Source organism: Acanthopagrus latus, chromosome 21, assembly GCF_904848185.1.
Source record: "Acanthopagrus latus isolate v.2019 chromosome 21, fAcaLat1.1, whole genome shotgun sequence".
Classification (NCBI taxonomy): Eukaryota; Metazoa; Chordata; class Actinopteri; order Spariformes; family Sparidae; genus Acanthopagrus; species Acanthopagrus latus.
In genome coordinates this window covers 5,327,956-5,343,553 of record NC_051059.1, presented here as the reverse complement: position 1 = coordinate 5,343,553, position 15,598 = coordinate 5,327,956, and the positions used below count along the sequence as shown (strand labels likewise).

The window sequence follows — 15,598 nt, the reverse complement described above, 5'->3', positions numbered from 1 at the left end:
ACCGAGGGGGGTCATCAAACTAGTCGCGACTGAGCGATCCACGGTTAATTTACTATCAGTGTCATGTTATGGGAGAGGGAGGAGAGGGGGGCGAGGTGTTAATGCGCGCGTCGTGACGCATTAATATTCCCAAATATGAGAAGTGTCCCCCCCTTTTTTTTCTTTCTTTTTTTTTTTTTTTTTTTTAGGTGAGAATACAAACATGTACGTCTGAGCAACATGGATTTATGGTATATTTGTTCCGGGTAGTTGTTCAGACAGAGAAAATATGTCGGATGGGGAGAACATGTGGGAGGAGGTGAGCCAACAAAAGTTACATCCGCTTCTTTCTTTTAAATTCTCCCTCGGTGAGGAGGCGGGAGGTGAAAGTCTGAGCGGCATAAATCAGCAATCAGAGAAACAAAAAAAGAGGCAGTTCCGCTTTTAATTCTAAATTCTATAAAAACATCCATGTGTGATGAAGTTGATTTTTGACGCGACGTTAAGATCATCTACGGCCCGGTAACGTGATGCTTAACAGGTTTCTTGATAATTAATCAGGTGAAGGGAGGTTTTTTTTATTATTATTATTATTATTATTATTATTATTATTATTATTATTATTGTTTGTTTGTTTCGCTTCTTCGGATCCGAATTAAAATAAACTTCCCTCCCTGCGGCCATCGATCCACAGGAGAGGTGTGAAATGGACATTAATTTTAGTTCACTTCTCGCTGCGCAAAAGGAGGAGAGCGAGAGAGATCAATGGCGAGCAATAACAGCTGACTGCTGAGAGAGGGGGGAGGGAGGGAGAGAGGGGGGAGGAGGTGGTGAGGATCGAAAACGCTGACAAATAAATCATCTTTCGCTACTTTTCCTCCGATCTCGACACTTTTTTTTTTTTTCCCTTCCTCCTCTTTGCGCCTGCAGACTATTCCTCTGGGAGGGCGGAGAGAGGGGAAGATGAGGCCTAAATGAATAACTTAGAAAAATAAACCAGAGCGCAGATATTCTGAGACTCGGAAGTTTTTTTGTTTTTGTTTTTTTCTTTAAAAAAAAAAAAAAAACCGAGGCTCTAATATTTATTTTTGGTTGAGGAAACAAATCCGCGGCAGGTCCGCGTGTTGTTGTTTTATTCAAACAATCATTTCTGGCTGAAAAACAGGCGCCATGACGAGATGATTTATGTGTGTGTGATCCCAAAGCTCAGAGGCACATCTCTGAATTAATACCAAAGAGACTGTAACGCACATTAAAATAAAAACAACTGACAATTTAAAACACACAGAAGTTAAAAATGAAAGCTGACTTTTATAGAAATATAACTATAAAAAAAAATCATCAGGCTCGCGTGCGTTCAGATGTGGAAATCCAAATGAATAGAATAGAAGACGGCGGCCTGTAAATCACTGAGGTCTGAAAACTGAAGCGGAAAATGACAGAATGATACAGAAAGTGACACGGTGGTGCGTCACGCCGGGTGACAGCAGCTCACAATGAAAAACTCACGTTTGAAAAGATTTCCTTTTTTCAAAAATAAATAAATTAATAAATTGTGTGTGTGTGGGAATAAATGCAGCTTTAATTGTTCCTAATTAAAAAATGGCTTTTTTTAGGAAGCGCTGGCTTATTTAAATGATGGTTTAAATTACATTTAACCTTTCATATGAAGCGGTGTGACTGAAATCAATCGCTGTGAACTCTCATTAACATGTCATAAAGAACAGTAGAATCAGACAGTGATTTGGACGCGTTTCATAAAAACCGCATTCCTGCGTTAAAAGTGGAGAAATATCATCAAATAAATCCCTTAAACAATAATTCCCAAAATGATTCATTAATGAGTGCATTTACGGGTATCTGCAATATAAAGCGACTGTGTTGCCTTTAATAGAGAAACGCATGTCTCATATAAAGATCACTACAGAGCTTGAAAAACAGCGCTCACTTTTCTACATCAGTTTTTTAGTGTTAATGACAAATACGCTACAAAATAAAACAACGGGAACAGAGTGGACTGCAGACCGTCGTCTGTGCTGAGCGTGCTGCCATTTTAACACGCTCAAAATAAGGTGTTTTTTTTTTTGTAAAAAACCTCTCCTCGACTATGTTTCCACTTTTACGAGATCATTACTGCTTACTAATGTGGAAGGTTGGAAAATAAAAGCGCTCGGCTGTCCGTTAGAAGTCTGGGCTGCCTGATCCGACAAAATCAATACAAAATCGATGCGGAGGGATTCATCACGCCGGGTTCACGGGATGTGAATGTGGAGTTTGTGATTTTTTTTTTTTGAGGAACTATAATTCAATCTTCACAGTGCGGTGAGTTCAATGACCCGCCTCGGGCGCACCTCCGCTCCAAACGTGTGTTTTTACGCGCTATTTATTGCTGGCAGCGAGACGACTTTTTAACTTGGAAATTACTACTAATAGCCCTGCTGCATTTTTCCCACACTACTAATTTTATTATTCCCCTGCTCGGAGTGCTGCGGCTTTGTGCGGCACTGCGCGCTGATCCGGGCGCGACTGCTCACTTGTTTGCTTCAGTGAGGTCCCTCTTTTTTTAAAAAAAAAAAAAAAAAAAAAAAAAAAGGGCATGGACGTGATTAAGTCTGAGCGGCAGCGCGAGAAAAATAAAGGAAGGACTGAGAACACATTGGTGAAATATTTCTACCGACAATATAGGAGCAGAAGTCGTGAGTTCCAGAGGAACTGAGAGGAATAGAAATAAAGGCAGGCTCGTCTAAAAACTTGAATACATGGAATTTGCAAAAACTAAAAACAAATAAAATCTCACTCACTTCGCCCACGCTGCAAAGAGTATAAGGAGGAAACACAAAGAAGTATAAATAAAAACACACTCCTCCTTTAATAAAGAAGTGAGGGCTGTGTGCCAAAATAACAAAAAAACCAAATCTGATCCGAAACCTAAATATATTAATCTCGACTTCATGATGAGACACGGCAGACTGCAGAAAAGTCTAATGAAAAGTGATGTCGCATCCGGTAACACCGGCTCAGCGGCAGCGGCAGCGGGTCCTGGCTCTTTGGGGGGGGAAGCCGACTTTGGCTCACTGTGCTCGGCCGTGAGGCTGCAAGGCCCCCGGGACTTCCTCTGGCGGGGCGCTGCTTATTTAGGGGGAGGATGTAAATTACAGTGGCTCCCCAGTTAACAGGTGTTTCCCAACTGTGTGTAGGCCCGTGCGTGCGTGCGTGTGCGCGCGCTCGCGCCACGCAGCGAGTTGCTTTCTTTTTGAACTGGAGCCGTGTGTTTCTGTGGGAGAGGAGCGGACACTCATTTGTTGCGCATTTGAGAGAAAGTGTTATTCACACGCGCTCGGTGGAGGAAGGCTCCACCTCACACATTCTCCCTGTTTTACTCTAGTTCAGGGTTTAGTTTCGTTTCTTTTTTCATAGCATGTTGATGATTTTGTTTGTTTTAACTGAATTGCTAGAACCACATTTGGTTGATTCAAAATAAAAGTTTAAAATCAGACATTAAAACGCAAACTCATTTAGGACGACTGGTCATCCCGTTTTCACAGCGCTGTTTTCTGTGCATAATTTTTTCGTACATTTCTGTGTTAGTGATTCTTTAAAATCAGCATCATCGGGGGCTTTATGGGATCCCAGATAACGGGAGCAACATTCGGCTGTTCGCCCTCACCATCATGAGCTTCAGTGCTCCAGAGCAGCGGTAACTTTCACTGAGCAGCGACAGGACGAGTCAGCGGACTCTATCCCGCTGCTGTTTTCATGTGAACAACTTAAAGTCAACTTTTATTCTTTCTTTCTTTCTTTCTTTCTTTCTTTCTGTCTGTCTTTTTTTTTTTTTTTTTTTTTATAAATGTAGTCAATGCAGGCCTGCTGACGGACGCTCGTTATCGATGATCTGGCGGGTAATGATGAGAAAAGATCTCAGCAGCTCTGCGGGGATAATGAAGATTCCAGTTTCTTTGGCCGAGTTGGATTGTGCTTTTAATTCCGTTGCCGAGATGTTGGCGAATAATTCAAGTGTCCAGTCACTAACCTGTGAGGAGATAACCAGCCTTCCTCAGGAGCACTGACTGAATCAATATTCAGAGTAGTAAAAAAAAAAAGTGGAGGTATTGGTCCCTCCGTCTGGCCGCGCAGGACACTTGCAATGTCCTCCTGCGTGCTGGTGGTAATGTATGCGTAATGACACACGCACGGTCCTGAAACAAGTGTTCTCATGAAGCCACCTCTGCATTTGGGAACCACGCGCGTGCACACACGCACATAAAAGAACAGTTCTTAACGTATACACACTCACGTGCACACGCGTACATGTCCGCGTCCAAAACGGAGACAGTCCGTGTCGTGACTTTTTCAATCTCTCTCCCTATTTTTTTTCCTTTCTTTTTTGCGCGTAAAAAAAAAAACAACAAAAAAAAAAAAACGCCGCCGCGCACAGCGACGAAAGCGCACAAACCCCGAGAAAGTTTTGCTGAAGCGATTCGAGAACCGCTTCCAAAACAGAGAGGAGCGGCGGGACGCGAAAAAGGCGTGGAGGCACAAAACTGTATGAGCTTCAAACCCAACAACAACAACAACAACAAGACAGTCGGTGTTACTCACCTCGCCGTGGCAGAATCCGCTTCTCCTGCAGACGACTCCTCGGTTCCCGGCTTCTTCTTCTTTTTTTTTATCCTCACAACAAACGGAAAACTTTTTTTTTTTCTCTGCGGAGTGGGAATCTAAGTAGCACTGGCCCCTCTGGCTCCTGCGCAGCGGCAGCGTAGATAACGGGAGGCGCTTTGTGGAAGCAAAAGTAGTTAACACCTCCCTGTTAGGTTACCAAAGCGCAGCCCGAGAGGAGGACAGAGAGAGCGAGGGAGGGAGAGAGAGAGAGAGAGAGAGAGAGAGTGTGTGTGAGGCTGACTTTCCACAAACACACTGTAAAGTGGGTATCAATAGCGCAATCGCGCGTGCAGCCCCTCCGCTGAAACACCGAGAGGGACGATCAGTGAGAGGAGAGAGGAGTGAAGCCGGTGAGGCAGCGCAGGATCGCAGAGACGGTGGTGGTGGTGGTGTGAGGGGGAGGGGGGTGGTGGGGGTCTCAACAGCGACGTGTGTGAGGCTTGAGCTGCTGGGCTGCGCGAGGCTGAGCTGGGAGTGTGGGGGTGGATGGGGAGGACGGGAAGGGAGGGGAGGGGAGGGGAGGGGAGGGGAGGGGTGTCCAGAGCGCTCCGAGGTGCAGTGCTGCCGCGCAGCGCTCAGCGACTGACTGACAGACACGCAGACAAACCTCCGCGCTGCCTTTTTCTTGGTTAAAACACACTTTTATTTCATTCTTATCACTTTTTAGTGATTTGAGTGAACGCTTTCTACCCCCGCTGGACAGCAGACTGCTGCTAAGCAGCGGACTGCCTGCTTTCTTTCCTGAAAAAGAGTCTGGATCACTTTGTTTCCTCTCCAGTGTGAGAGGGGGACCGGACATCGTTAAAATCTTATAGGCCCTACTTGTGTCTATTCGTGTCTCAATACAGTAAATACAATCTACTGTTACAATAGTTCATCCATGGTAAAGTCAATTCAACCTACATTGTGCTTTCATCCACTAGTTCCATAAAATAATGAGTAATTAGGGCGGAATTAAAGAATCGAAGACTGAATGTAGTTTTAAATTTCTGGGGAGTGTGTTTGTCCGTGTGCGTGTGTGGACGTCCCCCCCCCCTCTCGCCACCTCTCCCCTCGGTCTGCTGTTTCGTTCCCCCGGGTGATTTCCACTGCGCTTTGTGCGCAAAGTGAATGAATTATCCCCCTCCTCTCCCTTTCGCTCTCCCTCTCCTCTCTTTCACCCGCTGGAGAGACTGCTCGCCATGCAGCCAATGAAGTCCACCTCTTAACAAAAAGAGGTGGACTACAGACACTCTTATAAAGTGCGCACTGGAGACTGAAGTTAGTGAGACGGACGGACGCGCAGCGCACAGCCGCTGCTGGGTGTGGGAACGTCCCAGCACCGATCAGCCAAAAACGCTTCCACGACGTTCAAATATGAAGTGTGAAAGGTGCACTGTGGGAAAAGTCCTGATTTTGGCGTATGATTCGCCAAAATCAGCTGTCAGTTCGGTCTCGGATCATTTTGTTGGAGGTGGTCCCGAACATCTATGTTTGTTTTCAGTTCATCAATTTATTGATTTTTGTGGACTCTTTGTCTCAATTTGGACTTCACTGGGCTCAATTCATTCTGCGCACATTTAAGTTACCACCACCGCAGCACTGAGAGCTCGGTGCATGCACACACTCTTTCAGTTTCACTGTGTCTGGTTCAGTTTTCTTCATGACACCGTAAAGACGCACAGCTCATCCTGATGCACACACGAGTTTTACCTCTAATTTCTATGTATCCGCCCTGGAGGATTACACCTGAAACATTTCCGGTTCTGTGGACAGTTACAGGCCCAGTGATTTGGGACAGTTTGAGCAGTGGACACAGTGCAGCGTGTAAAGTGTGTGTTCGGTGGACTGGGCGTGTGTCACACCGTGGGGGAAAACAGAGAGAGACGTGGAGCAGAGAAGCCTCTTGTCCCCTTGTCTTCCTCTGCACTACACCCCCCTGGTGGTCACACGTGGAACTGATCAGTAAACTTAGCGCTCTGGAACCAACTTTCCTCCTTGGTGTAACTTATTTAGGGTCAGTAACTGAAAGAAAAGAAGTGGTTCTGTTGTGGAAAAATTATGCTTTCACGCATAAACCTGGTAAAACTGACCTCAGGTGATTCTTACAATAAAGCAATTATGGTTTTATATTAACATAACTTTTTTTTTTTTTTTCCATGACAAAACACCCAGGTCAGACTGATCAGAACACCTGAGGTAAAACCGGATGGTTACACTGGCTGCATGAGTTGCATATGTCCACCTAATAGCACTTTACTGTGGTCAGGGCACTTGGTGGGAATAAACAAATGTAGATCCACATGACTTTTGACCAGTAGGATTAAAGTGTGGATCATTTTCACGAGGAAGGAAACAAGATATGAGGACTTGTGACACAGAGGAATAACACAATACACAAAGAAACCATTAAAAAGCTTCAGAATTAAAAGCCCTGAAAAGACTTATTCACATGCTCTTTAGACAGCCCATTCTGTAAAGGTTGAGGAGGACTCTAAAAATAGTGAACATCTTTAGTATCATCAGATAAAAATGTCAAACCCTGGCTGGTAAGAAGGGGCGACACAGGATATAAAATCCTCTCTCGGTCACGTCGAAACTCAAGTCACTGAATGTTGCTTTGGCCAAATGAGCCTGAAATCAACTATCTGAGGTCCAGAATGATAATTCAAGATAATGTAGTAACCACAATGGCCTTCTCATGTTGAGCCCATCTAATATCTCCCCCCAACAGTTCATCATACACGATGGGTGATGGTTTTCTAATGGAACTGGCACTTTGATCTGGTCCCACTCTATAATCTACCAATGTTTTAGGTAACAAAAGCGTGGGAAAAGTGAAGCGGGTTGTGTGTGTGTGTGTGTGTGTGTGTGTGTGTGTGTGTGTGTGTGCTGGGTGGTCTCCATACACATGAGGAGCAGTAGCAGTGCCATTAGTGCTGTGTTGTCTTGCTAATAGGCTCAGTTTGGAGTCAATGGGCTGACTGAGGAAGAGGACCATCCATGTATTAGATCCCTCTCCATTCAAAGTCTAATGCCACCCTTCAGCCCAGCCCCTCTGATGTTTTTAAATGCTGCCTCTGTGTGTACTGACTAGGAAGCACTTTGATAGCACTTGTTTCACTGCTGAGGCATCTGCACTGCTGCTTTCCCCCTACTCTAGAGAAAAGACATTCCCCCTGCAGAGGTGGAAGGGATACTATAGATATGCTTAAAGGAATGTGAGACATATGGAATATTTAGTGGGCACATTCACCCTAACAGTAAATAACCACTGGTGGTATGTAGCTACGGCTATGTGCGGTATGTAGATGATTTAAATTTGACTTGCCTTGAGGCATCTGCTTCCACACTACTACACAAATGGATAAGAATGGGATTTTGCCTATTGAAAGAATATATTCCAACAGGAGTAGCTTTATAGAATCACTGTCTTCAGATATGGTTTCTGCTTCGCTATGAGCAGGTTTCATTGGAACTACTTTTTGCTGACCTAGGTTAAATATCTATAGATGTGAACCAGCCAGATCTTATTAATCGGAGTGCAGACAATGCGATTTAAAACTTTCAAACCGAGTGCAGTGCATACACCAAAGTCCAATTTTGCATTCAAATTCAGGTCTGATCCATAGACAGGTGTCCCACGTTATCAAGGTAACAAAAACAAAAAACAAAAAAAACACGGTTATCCTAGTTTAGTTTGGTTTAAAAAAATATATGGTTACCAATGAGTTAAATGTTGACCTTTGGTTTCACAAGGAGCATAAACACTGTTCTCCTAGGTGAAAGCCCTCAGTAAGTTTGATTGAGTTTCCTTGTCTTTAAGAGACCTGCATTTACAAACGTATTTTGGTGTAAAAATGGCTTAAGTAATTCTAAGTTCCGTGAATGCAACAAATGTCTGAAAAACCATCTTCTCCTGCACTCAGAACTCCCTTCGCACACGCGTATAACGCTGTGTGTCATCTGAACCAGGTTAACATCGGGTCTTATTCTGTTTTTCAGCAGATTTCCTCTCATCCATCAGAAGTGAGTCATGTCCTTGTGTTATGAAACCCCTGACATCTCCTCGGAAATGACAGAGTGATAATGAAAAGCCGAGCTGACAGCGGAGGGCCGGGGCTGCCCTCTTGCTGCCTGCTTTCACCTCTGCTTGGCCGGGTTTTTCCTTAAATGGAATTCCACGTTTTTCAGCACTCTCAGGGCTGGACCGAGGCGAGTCGAGTGGGTGTGACAAGCTGTGGCTTTCTGCTTTGTTTGTGTTGCTTGTCGGCTTGGCTATTGGGCATCCTCTTTAATGGTAAAATGTAGCAATCAGGAGGGGAGAAAAGGTGCTGTTGCGAGGACAATTTCGTTTTTTTTTTGTTTTGCTTGTCGCTGTACATACAGCTTAAGACAAAAGTTTCCTAGCAGGGACTCCATGCCTATTTTATGGCTTGAACCTGTAATCTATGATATTTTAAAGCAGCTCAATCTTGACCCTGCCTACCACCCAGTGACTAAAGTAATACCCTGTTAGGTCCTCTACACCACGTGGGACTTAATTCCTTAAACAAACCATGTTTGAGTGTGATTTACAGCTAATCCGGACAGGCGACGGTCATTTCTATCTTTCCTTTAATAATTTACGATTGTTGGAATTTATAGCAGCGGCTCCCCAGCCGTGCATGCCGCCAAATCCATATGTCTGTAATATAATGAGATTTTAGCGCAGCAAGATTATAAATTATGGTGTGATTTGTTCTCTCGCTGTTTTGTCAGGGCATAGCCTTTGAGTGTGTGTGTGTGTGTGTGTGTAGCTTGGGGACATGGCTGGCATTTGGCTGCCACGATGCTCTAATTGCTGACGTACACACAGATAGATGGGACCTGATGGTTGGTGTCGCCACTGGAGGGAGGGATGAAAGAGGAGACAGAGGAGGAGCGAGGGACGAAAGGCGAGGAAGAGGGGAGGACGAGGAGAGAGAAGAGGAATAGCTGACTGGAGGAGATGAGGAGGGGAGGATGAGGAGAAAGAGGGCACTGGCGGATGGATGGAGGGACAAGTAAGGAGAAGAGATATTGTCTTGTGGCGGGAGACACAGCTGCCAGCAGCTACATGGCCCGGCGGTTAACCACAGTGAGAGAGCCACATTTAGTGAAAGGGAAGCAGAGCGACAGGGAGAGGAGAGACACAGACTCAGCCACATTCATCTCGCTCTCAGATCCGTTGCTCCAGGGAGCTGTTGGAAAATGAAGAATTACATGGGCCTGATCAGATTACATTACAGAACAAGTGATTACATGCATTTGACTCTTGTACAAAAGAACAAAAAAAAAATGAAGGGAGGGAAAGGAAACATACATGATCTGATTAATTATGTAATTATGTGGTATTTGTTCTGGCTATGATACATGGGCAGCGTTCTGAGGGAAGGTAGATGGGCAAATTTCATCAATGCCTCACCGCTTGACACAGAAAGCTGCTTTAATATAAATGTTGATTTTGTGCCAGTCGTCACTTACAGACCTGACTGCTACTTAAAAAAAAAAAATTCTCTGTCATTAGATTTGGTTTGCTTTAAGAAAGGAGAGGAAAAAAGTCATGATGCCTGATGAATAAATAAATCTGAAGAAAACAAAAAAACAATGCTGAAATGCTCCAGTTTGTAAATGATGGGATAAGATGTATTTCAGTTTGATTACCTAACGACTTTGGTGAGACATACAACAACAACAACAAAAGCTTCATTATAACTGGTACATCCCGTTTGTTATTCATCAAGGCCGGGCTCACACTGCAGGAGTATCAGGCTGATTTAACCCTGATTTGTCACTCCTGACAATTGGAGTAAAAATCTAGACGGAGAGCTCGGTCGGTCCTGCAGGTCTCCCCATGTGATGTTAAAAATATTCTGTCATTAGATTTGGTTTGCATGAAAAAAGAGGAGGGAAAAATTCACACAGATCTTAAAATACTGTCTTTAAATCTCACCGGGGCCACACTGATGAATATCAAATGTGCCTGAAATATAGGATTCAAAATCTGGACAACCACAACTGTCATTACACCAGTACTTTCACAGTAGCCAATGGGAGCGATATCCCAGAGTAGCATACTACTGCTGATAGATAATAAAACCACTACAAAGTATTAACGCTGCTCCACGTCTGTATTTGCTTACATTTGAGATCATGTGAGAAAGACCACGGCAGGTGCTGCATTGCTCCCTCCGGCTGTGAAAAATCTGTAAAGATCGGTTTATGTGTGTCATGAAATCTGTTTTAGATTGCAGATTGCACCACTTGTTAGCATGTTTAATGGTAATGATGATTGGTAATTGTTAAAAAAATCTGAAAATTGTTCATTAAAAACTTGACAGCAACATCGTACTGCATCTTTTGTCCGACCAACAGTCCAAAAAAACAAAACTATTTTCCTTTACTATCATTAATGACCAGCAGGAAATCCTTAAATGTAAATGCACTGTAAGTAATTCCTTCCTTACTTAGGGGTCTCTCATTGGTAAAAAAAAAAACAAAGATGTAAGTAGTGTGGTGACGTGGGAGTTGTTGTCTTGTTAAAACAACCACAGCTACTGATGAAAACCTATCTACCTTGTATGCTCCCAGATGAGGCAAAGTTTGAAAATGTTTTGTCTCTTTCGCCAGTTTCCCTCCTCACACTCTGACTCTCTACCGGAAGTTATAGCAACAGGCAACCAAATGAAACACACAGTAACCTAGCGCAAACTTTCTGTGGGTTTCAACCTTGTTGGAAACAATTGGTATAATGTAAGTACACAACTCAACAAGATATAAAACAAAGGGATAGTAATTTTTAGAAATGAGAATTTTCACCTTTTTTCGTCTTGAAAAACAACTGAAATAATTGATTATCAAAATTGGCCAATAATGTTCTTTTAATCAACTTTAATCATCACATTGTTACAGTTGTAATGGGATCAATTAAATACTGAAAGCTGGTCTTACATTAGCTCATGTTCTGGGCACATCAAAATGAGAGTTCAAATGTTAACTCTGTGCTTTTGCTCAGTGCCAAAAATAGTGTTGTGTTTTAATTTAACAAATGAACAGACAAAAGATTGAAGAAAGGCTTTTAGTTAAACTGATTTTGTTGTTTAAATTAAGTATTTGTCGGCCAAATCCAAAAACTCAGGCATTCCTGACTGACTTGATCTTTATTTAACTATCTACCATTTTACACAATTAGAAATGTAAAGTATTTTGGGGATGTCCACTACATATTTGAAAGACAGTCCATATCCACTGTTACAATACAAATATGACCACATCGTTATCCATGGATGACAACAAAAACAACAATATCAAAATAATACTGGTGCAAATTTATGGGTTGAAATATCGTGTCGGCTTGAAGACCGGGAACGATCAGAGTGTATTTCCTCCCTCGTCGCCCCGGTCGCTCCGTCATCTTCAAACATCCATGGGGAGTGACTTGTTATTTGCTCTGAGCTGTCTGCATGGTTTGGCTTTTTGATTAGAGAGAGGCAGAAAAGAAAGAGAGTGGGAGACAGAGGGAGAGAGCTGAGATAGTGAAGAGAGAGACAGTCTTCAGGCACATGTCAAGCAATGTCACAGATAATCACACATCGCCTTAAAATAGCTTTGAAAATGACAGTGTTGGGGGGGTGGGCTGGGGAGGGAGATGTTGAGGTTTAGGGGGGCGTAAGAGATGCATCGGAGCACATGTACCATAATTAAAGACTAGATAAAGTTAATTTCTGACAACTCCCTGGGGGAACATTTATCAAGGGCAACATATAAGTCTTATCTGTGGAAAATAAGAGCAGAGCTGCGGGGGTTACATGACTATCTAACATGCATCTGCTTTGTTCTCTGAAACAGAGATAAATATAAGGGTGGTGACTGCAGTGACAGATGGAGAAAGAGTAATTTCCTCAGTCAGTCAGGTGAGGATGGTTAGGTGGCCTCCTTCTATCATCATCTACCCAGTAAAACCAGCCTATTTCATAGTCCACATAATCTCCATATTACTGCTTCCACTGACACTGTCTCCGCTACTGCTGGGGTGATTGCTCAGACCATTGCAAAGAAGTCAATTTCCTTTTATAACTAAAGGTATGATATGTAACATTTCCGCATATAAATGCCAGAAAACGACTAGACCATTATTGTATATTTTGTATAAATATAAATGAATAAATATAAAATAAACACATATTTCCATCAATGTTCAAACTGAGAGAAATATTGCATCTTATTCATGATAATCGTGCACTTTGCATTGTTGCTAAGACTTCCAGGAGAGTCAGGAAGGAAGCAAGCAAACGGGACAAAACGTAACGTGAATACACTTGTTTTGACTGAGAGATCCCCTAACCACAGAAATGACATTTTGTGTGCTTAAATAATTCTCTGGCAGTGTTCACAAAATCTAAATCTGGGGTTTGTGTCTTTCACATAAGCATGGATGTTTCGAAGTACATCCACTTTCAGTTCAGAGTCTGCAGTTACTGACAACAACTAACACGGTGACTGTAGAGGAGGCCATTAAATACACCGCGACATGCTGATGGAGAGTTTGCAATAGAATCTGTCATCTCAACTGAATAAAAAAAAACAACAACTATTTAACTTTTTCTGAACACTGGCCTCTGCGACAGCACGTGTGGTTACAAGATTTCCCGTTGCCTTTGACCCTTTGACCACAAGCAGGAAGCAACAAAAAAAATGAGGTGAGGTGAGGTCTGTTTACTTGTATGGCAAAACCACTGATAACCACTGAAATCTCGGCCTGTGACATGTGGAAACATAGCGCAGCATTAGCAAAAGAAGAAAAGAGTCAGCTAAAGCTTTCAACAATAGCACGGTGGCCACAATAAGCGACAGGTCACACCAGACAAAGTAAGGATGTAGCAGCAAAAGTGTATTGAGTTGAGTATGAGTGAGATTTCCTTTCAAAGTGAGCTTGAATGTTACTTGTTTTGCTCGGACTGCTTGGAAACATTTTTTGGTGGAGGAAGGAAGGCAAATGAAACACTTCCCACTTGTGATTTGACAACAGTGTCAGCTGTCAATTTAATCGTAAAAAAAACTTTTAAATACAAATACGGTGGAATAAACAAACGGCCCAGAATGTTGTACCTCTAGTGGTTACTTTTATTTATTTTTATTTTTTTTTGTTGGAATGATTTGCCCATCCACTTTACGGCCACTCGGCAGAAGCTGGTAGTTAAGCTAAAAATAATGTTTATTCCTGCAGACGTTTAATGGTCCGTCAAATGGGATAACAAGGACGGCTGATTTGTGGGTCTTTCTCTGCAATTACCCAGCCTTCCTACTTCCTCCCTGTTTAAATTAAACAAGCCATTGATTTTATGCTGAATATTATTGTGCCATATTCCTCGCAAGCGCTTTTGATAGAGATATGGAGTGATTGGACTCAGACACACTCAAACGAAGACAGACGCGTGAAGCAAAGCCAAGGGGGAGACAAGCAAATGGGAGTCTTGGTTTGTTTTTTTCTTTTCTAAAATTTCAATGTACATTTTGCAAACTGATTCATATTAATGATCTCTCCTGACTCTCTCCTTCACACCTATAGACACACACAGATAAAGAAACAAAAGAATCACATGTAACCTATATTCTCTCTCTGCTCAGACCATCTTCTTCAAGACTGACATTATGGAGATTTTGACAATTTTAGATAGCAAATTAAATTTAAATCGTACAAACTCAGAAATTCAATAGATTTATTTTCATCTCATTCTGTTTCTGTCAAAACACTTAGGAAGAAAAAAAGAATATATTAAAAAGTGTTGAGAAGAATCTCTAAACTGGACATCTTAGTTTCAGATGTGATTGGTCCGACATTTCAAAATGTTACGGTGCAGCTGAACAAAGACTTCACTCTCAGAGCTGCTGCAGGTCAGCCATAGGTCATGACCAATTAAATGTGTCATTACAAAACTACGGAATATGATAAAGGTTTTCTTTCCCCTTTTCTGTGAAATTAATGTATACAATATTCTTTAAAGATAATACAGGTGGTGATGTTTTGTAGGACAATATACATGTCACCGCCTGATTGACACTTATATAATGTGGCTTCAGCGCAGCAAACTGCATGCTTAGGATTGCCGGACCCTCTTATGATGCTTGAGATAGACTTGTTTCCCAACAAACCGGCATGTTTTTGCTAAAGCTCCGGTCTTGCATTTTAATGACTACCCAGTGCATCACAGTGAGCAAGAAAATGTGTTCCAATATCAAAGACAGTTGGGCCAAAGGGAAAAGGGGACGAGACAAGCACATTAAGAAAAACAGCGCAACAGTTGCACATTAACGTTTGAGCTACAAATAACACTGCTCTTGCCCTGTGTGCTGTAGGTCAATGCAAACATTTACTACAGCGAGTGAATTCGGATTTCTCTTCCACTGTGTTAGTCATGCTTCTGCAGACAATTATGTTTCACTGTTGTGTTGGAAGAAAAAACAAGATCACCTTTGACAGGTTCATCATGGAGGCCTTCTAGAGGCATTTTGCCTGACTTGGCAGCCTGACAGTCAGCGACTCTATTAGCCATGTGTTTTCATCCAAAACACAGGACTCTGTTCCCGAGGTTTCTAAGCACATGCACCGGGAGCATACGCCGCAGTCACTAAGGAGTGAAGATTACACAGAGAAGTCAAGTGACAAATTCAAGTGGCCAGAAGAAATATCAATTCATTTAGGACCAGTGAGCAGCAAGCCAGCTGTCAGAGAGAGAGGGAGAGAGAGATCAAAAGGGCTTACCCCCAATATGACAGATGCATTAGAGACGAGAGCAAGACAGTTAATTTTGTGTGTCTGAGTGTGTGTGTGCACGTGTGTGTGTTTAATCTGGAATCTCCAGTGTGTCTTCAGCCAGTCAAGTGGTTAGATCCATCCATTGTGTTTTAGAACAACAAAGACAGATAAATGTGAACATGGTGAGCTCAATGCAGAATG

General features: G+C 42.7%; 1 protein-coding gene across 8 annotated transcripts in view; it reads right to left on the bottom strand.

Moving 5' to 3' along the window:
- Positions 1-11,576: 11,576 nt before the first annotated feature.
- The window catches only part of LOC119010966, a 62,847-nt gene continuing 58,825 nt past the window's right edge, over positions 11,577-15,598 (bottom strand). For 7 of the 8 annotated variants that reach the window (XR_005072096.1, XR_005072098.1, XR_005072097.1 and 4 more), the window contains one exon: positions 11,577-12,113. Coding sequence is in view for 4 of the 8 variants with exons in the window: in XM_037083637.1 (XP_036939532.1) it covers positions 11,949-12,113 (165 nt within the window). In the remaining 4 variants the exon portion in view is untranslated. Of the gene's footprint in view, positions 12,169-15,112; positions 15,270-15,598 lie in introns of all 8 variants that reach the window. The other variant, XM_037083639.1, reaches the window with a different exon arrangement.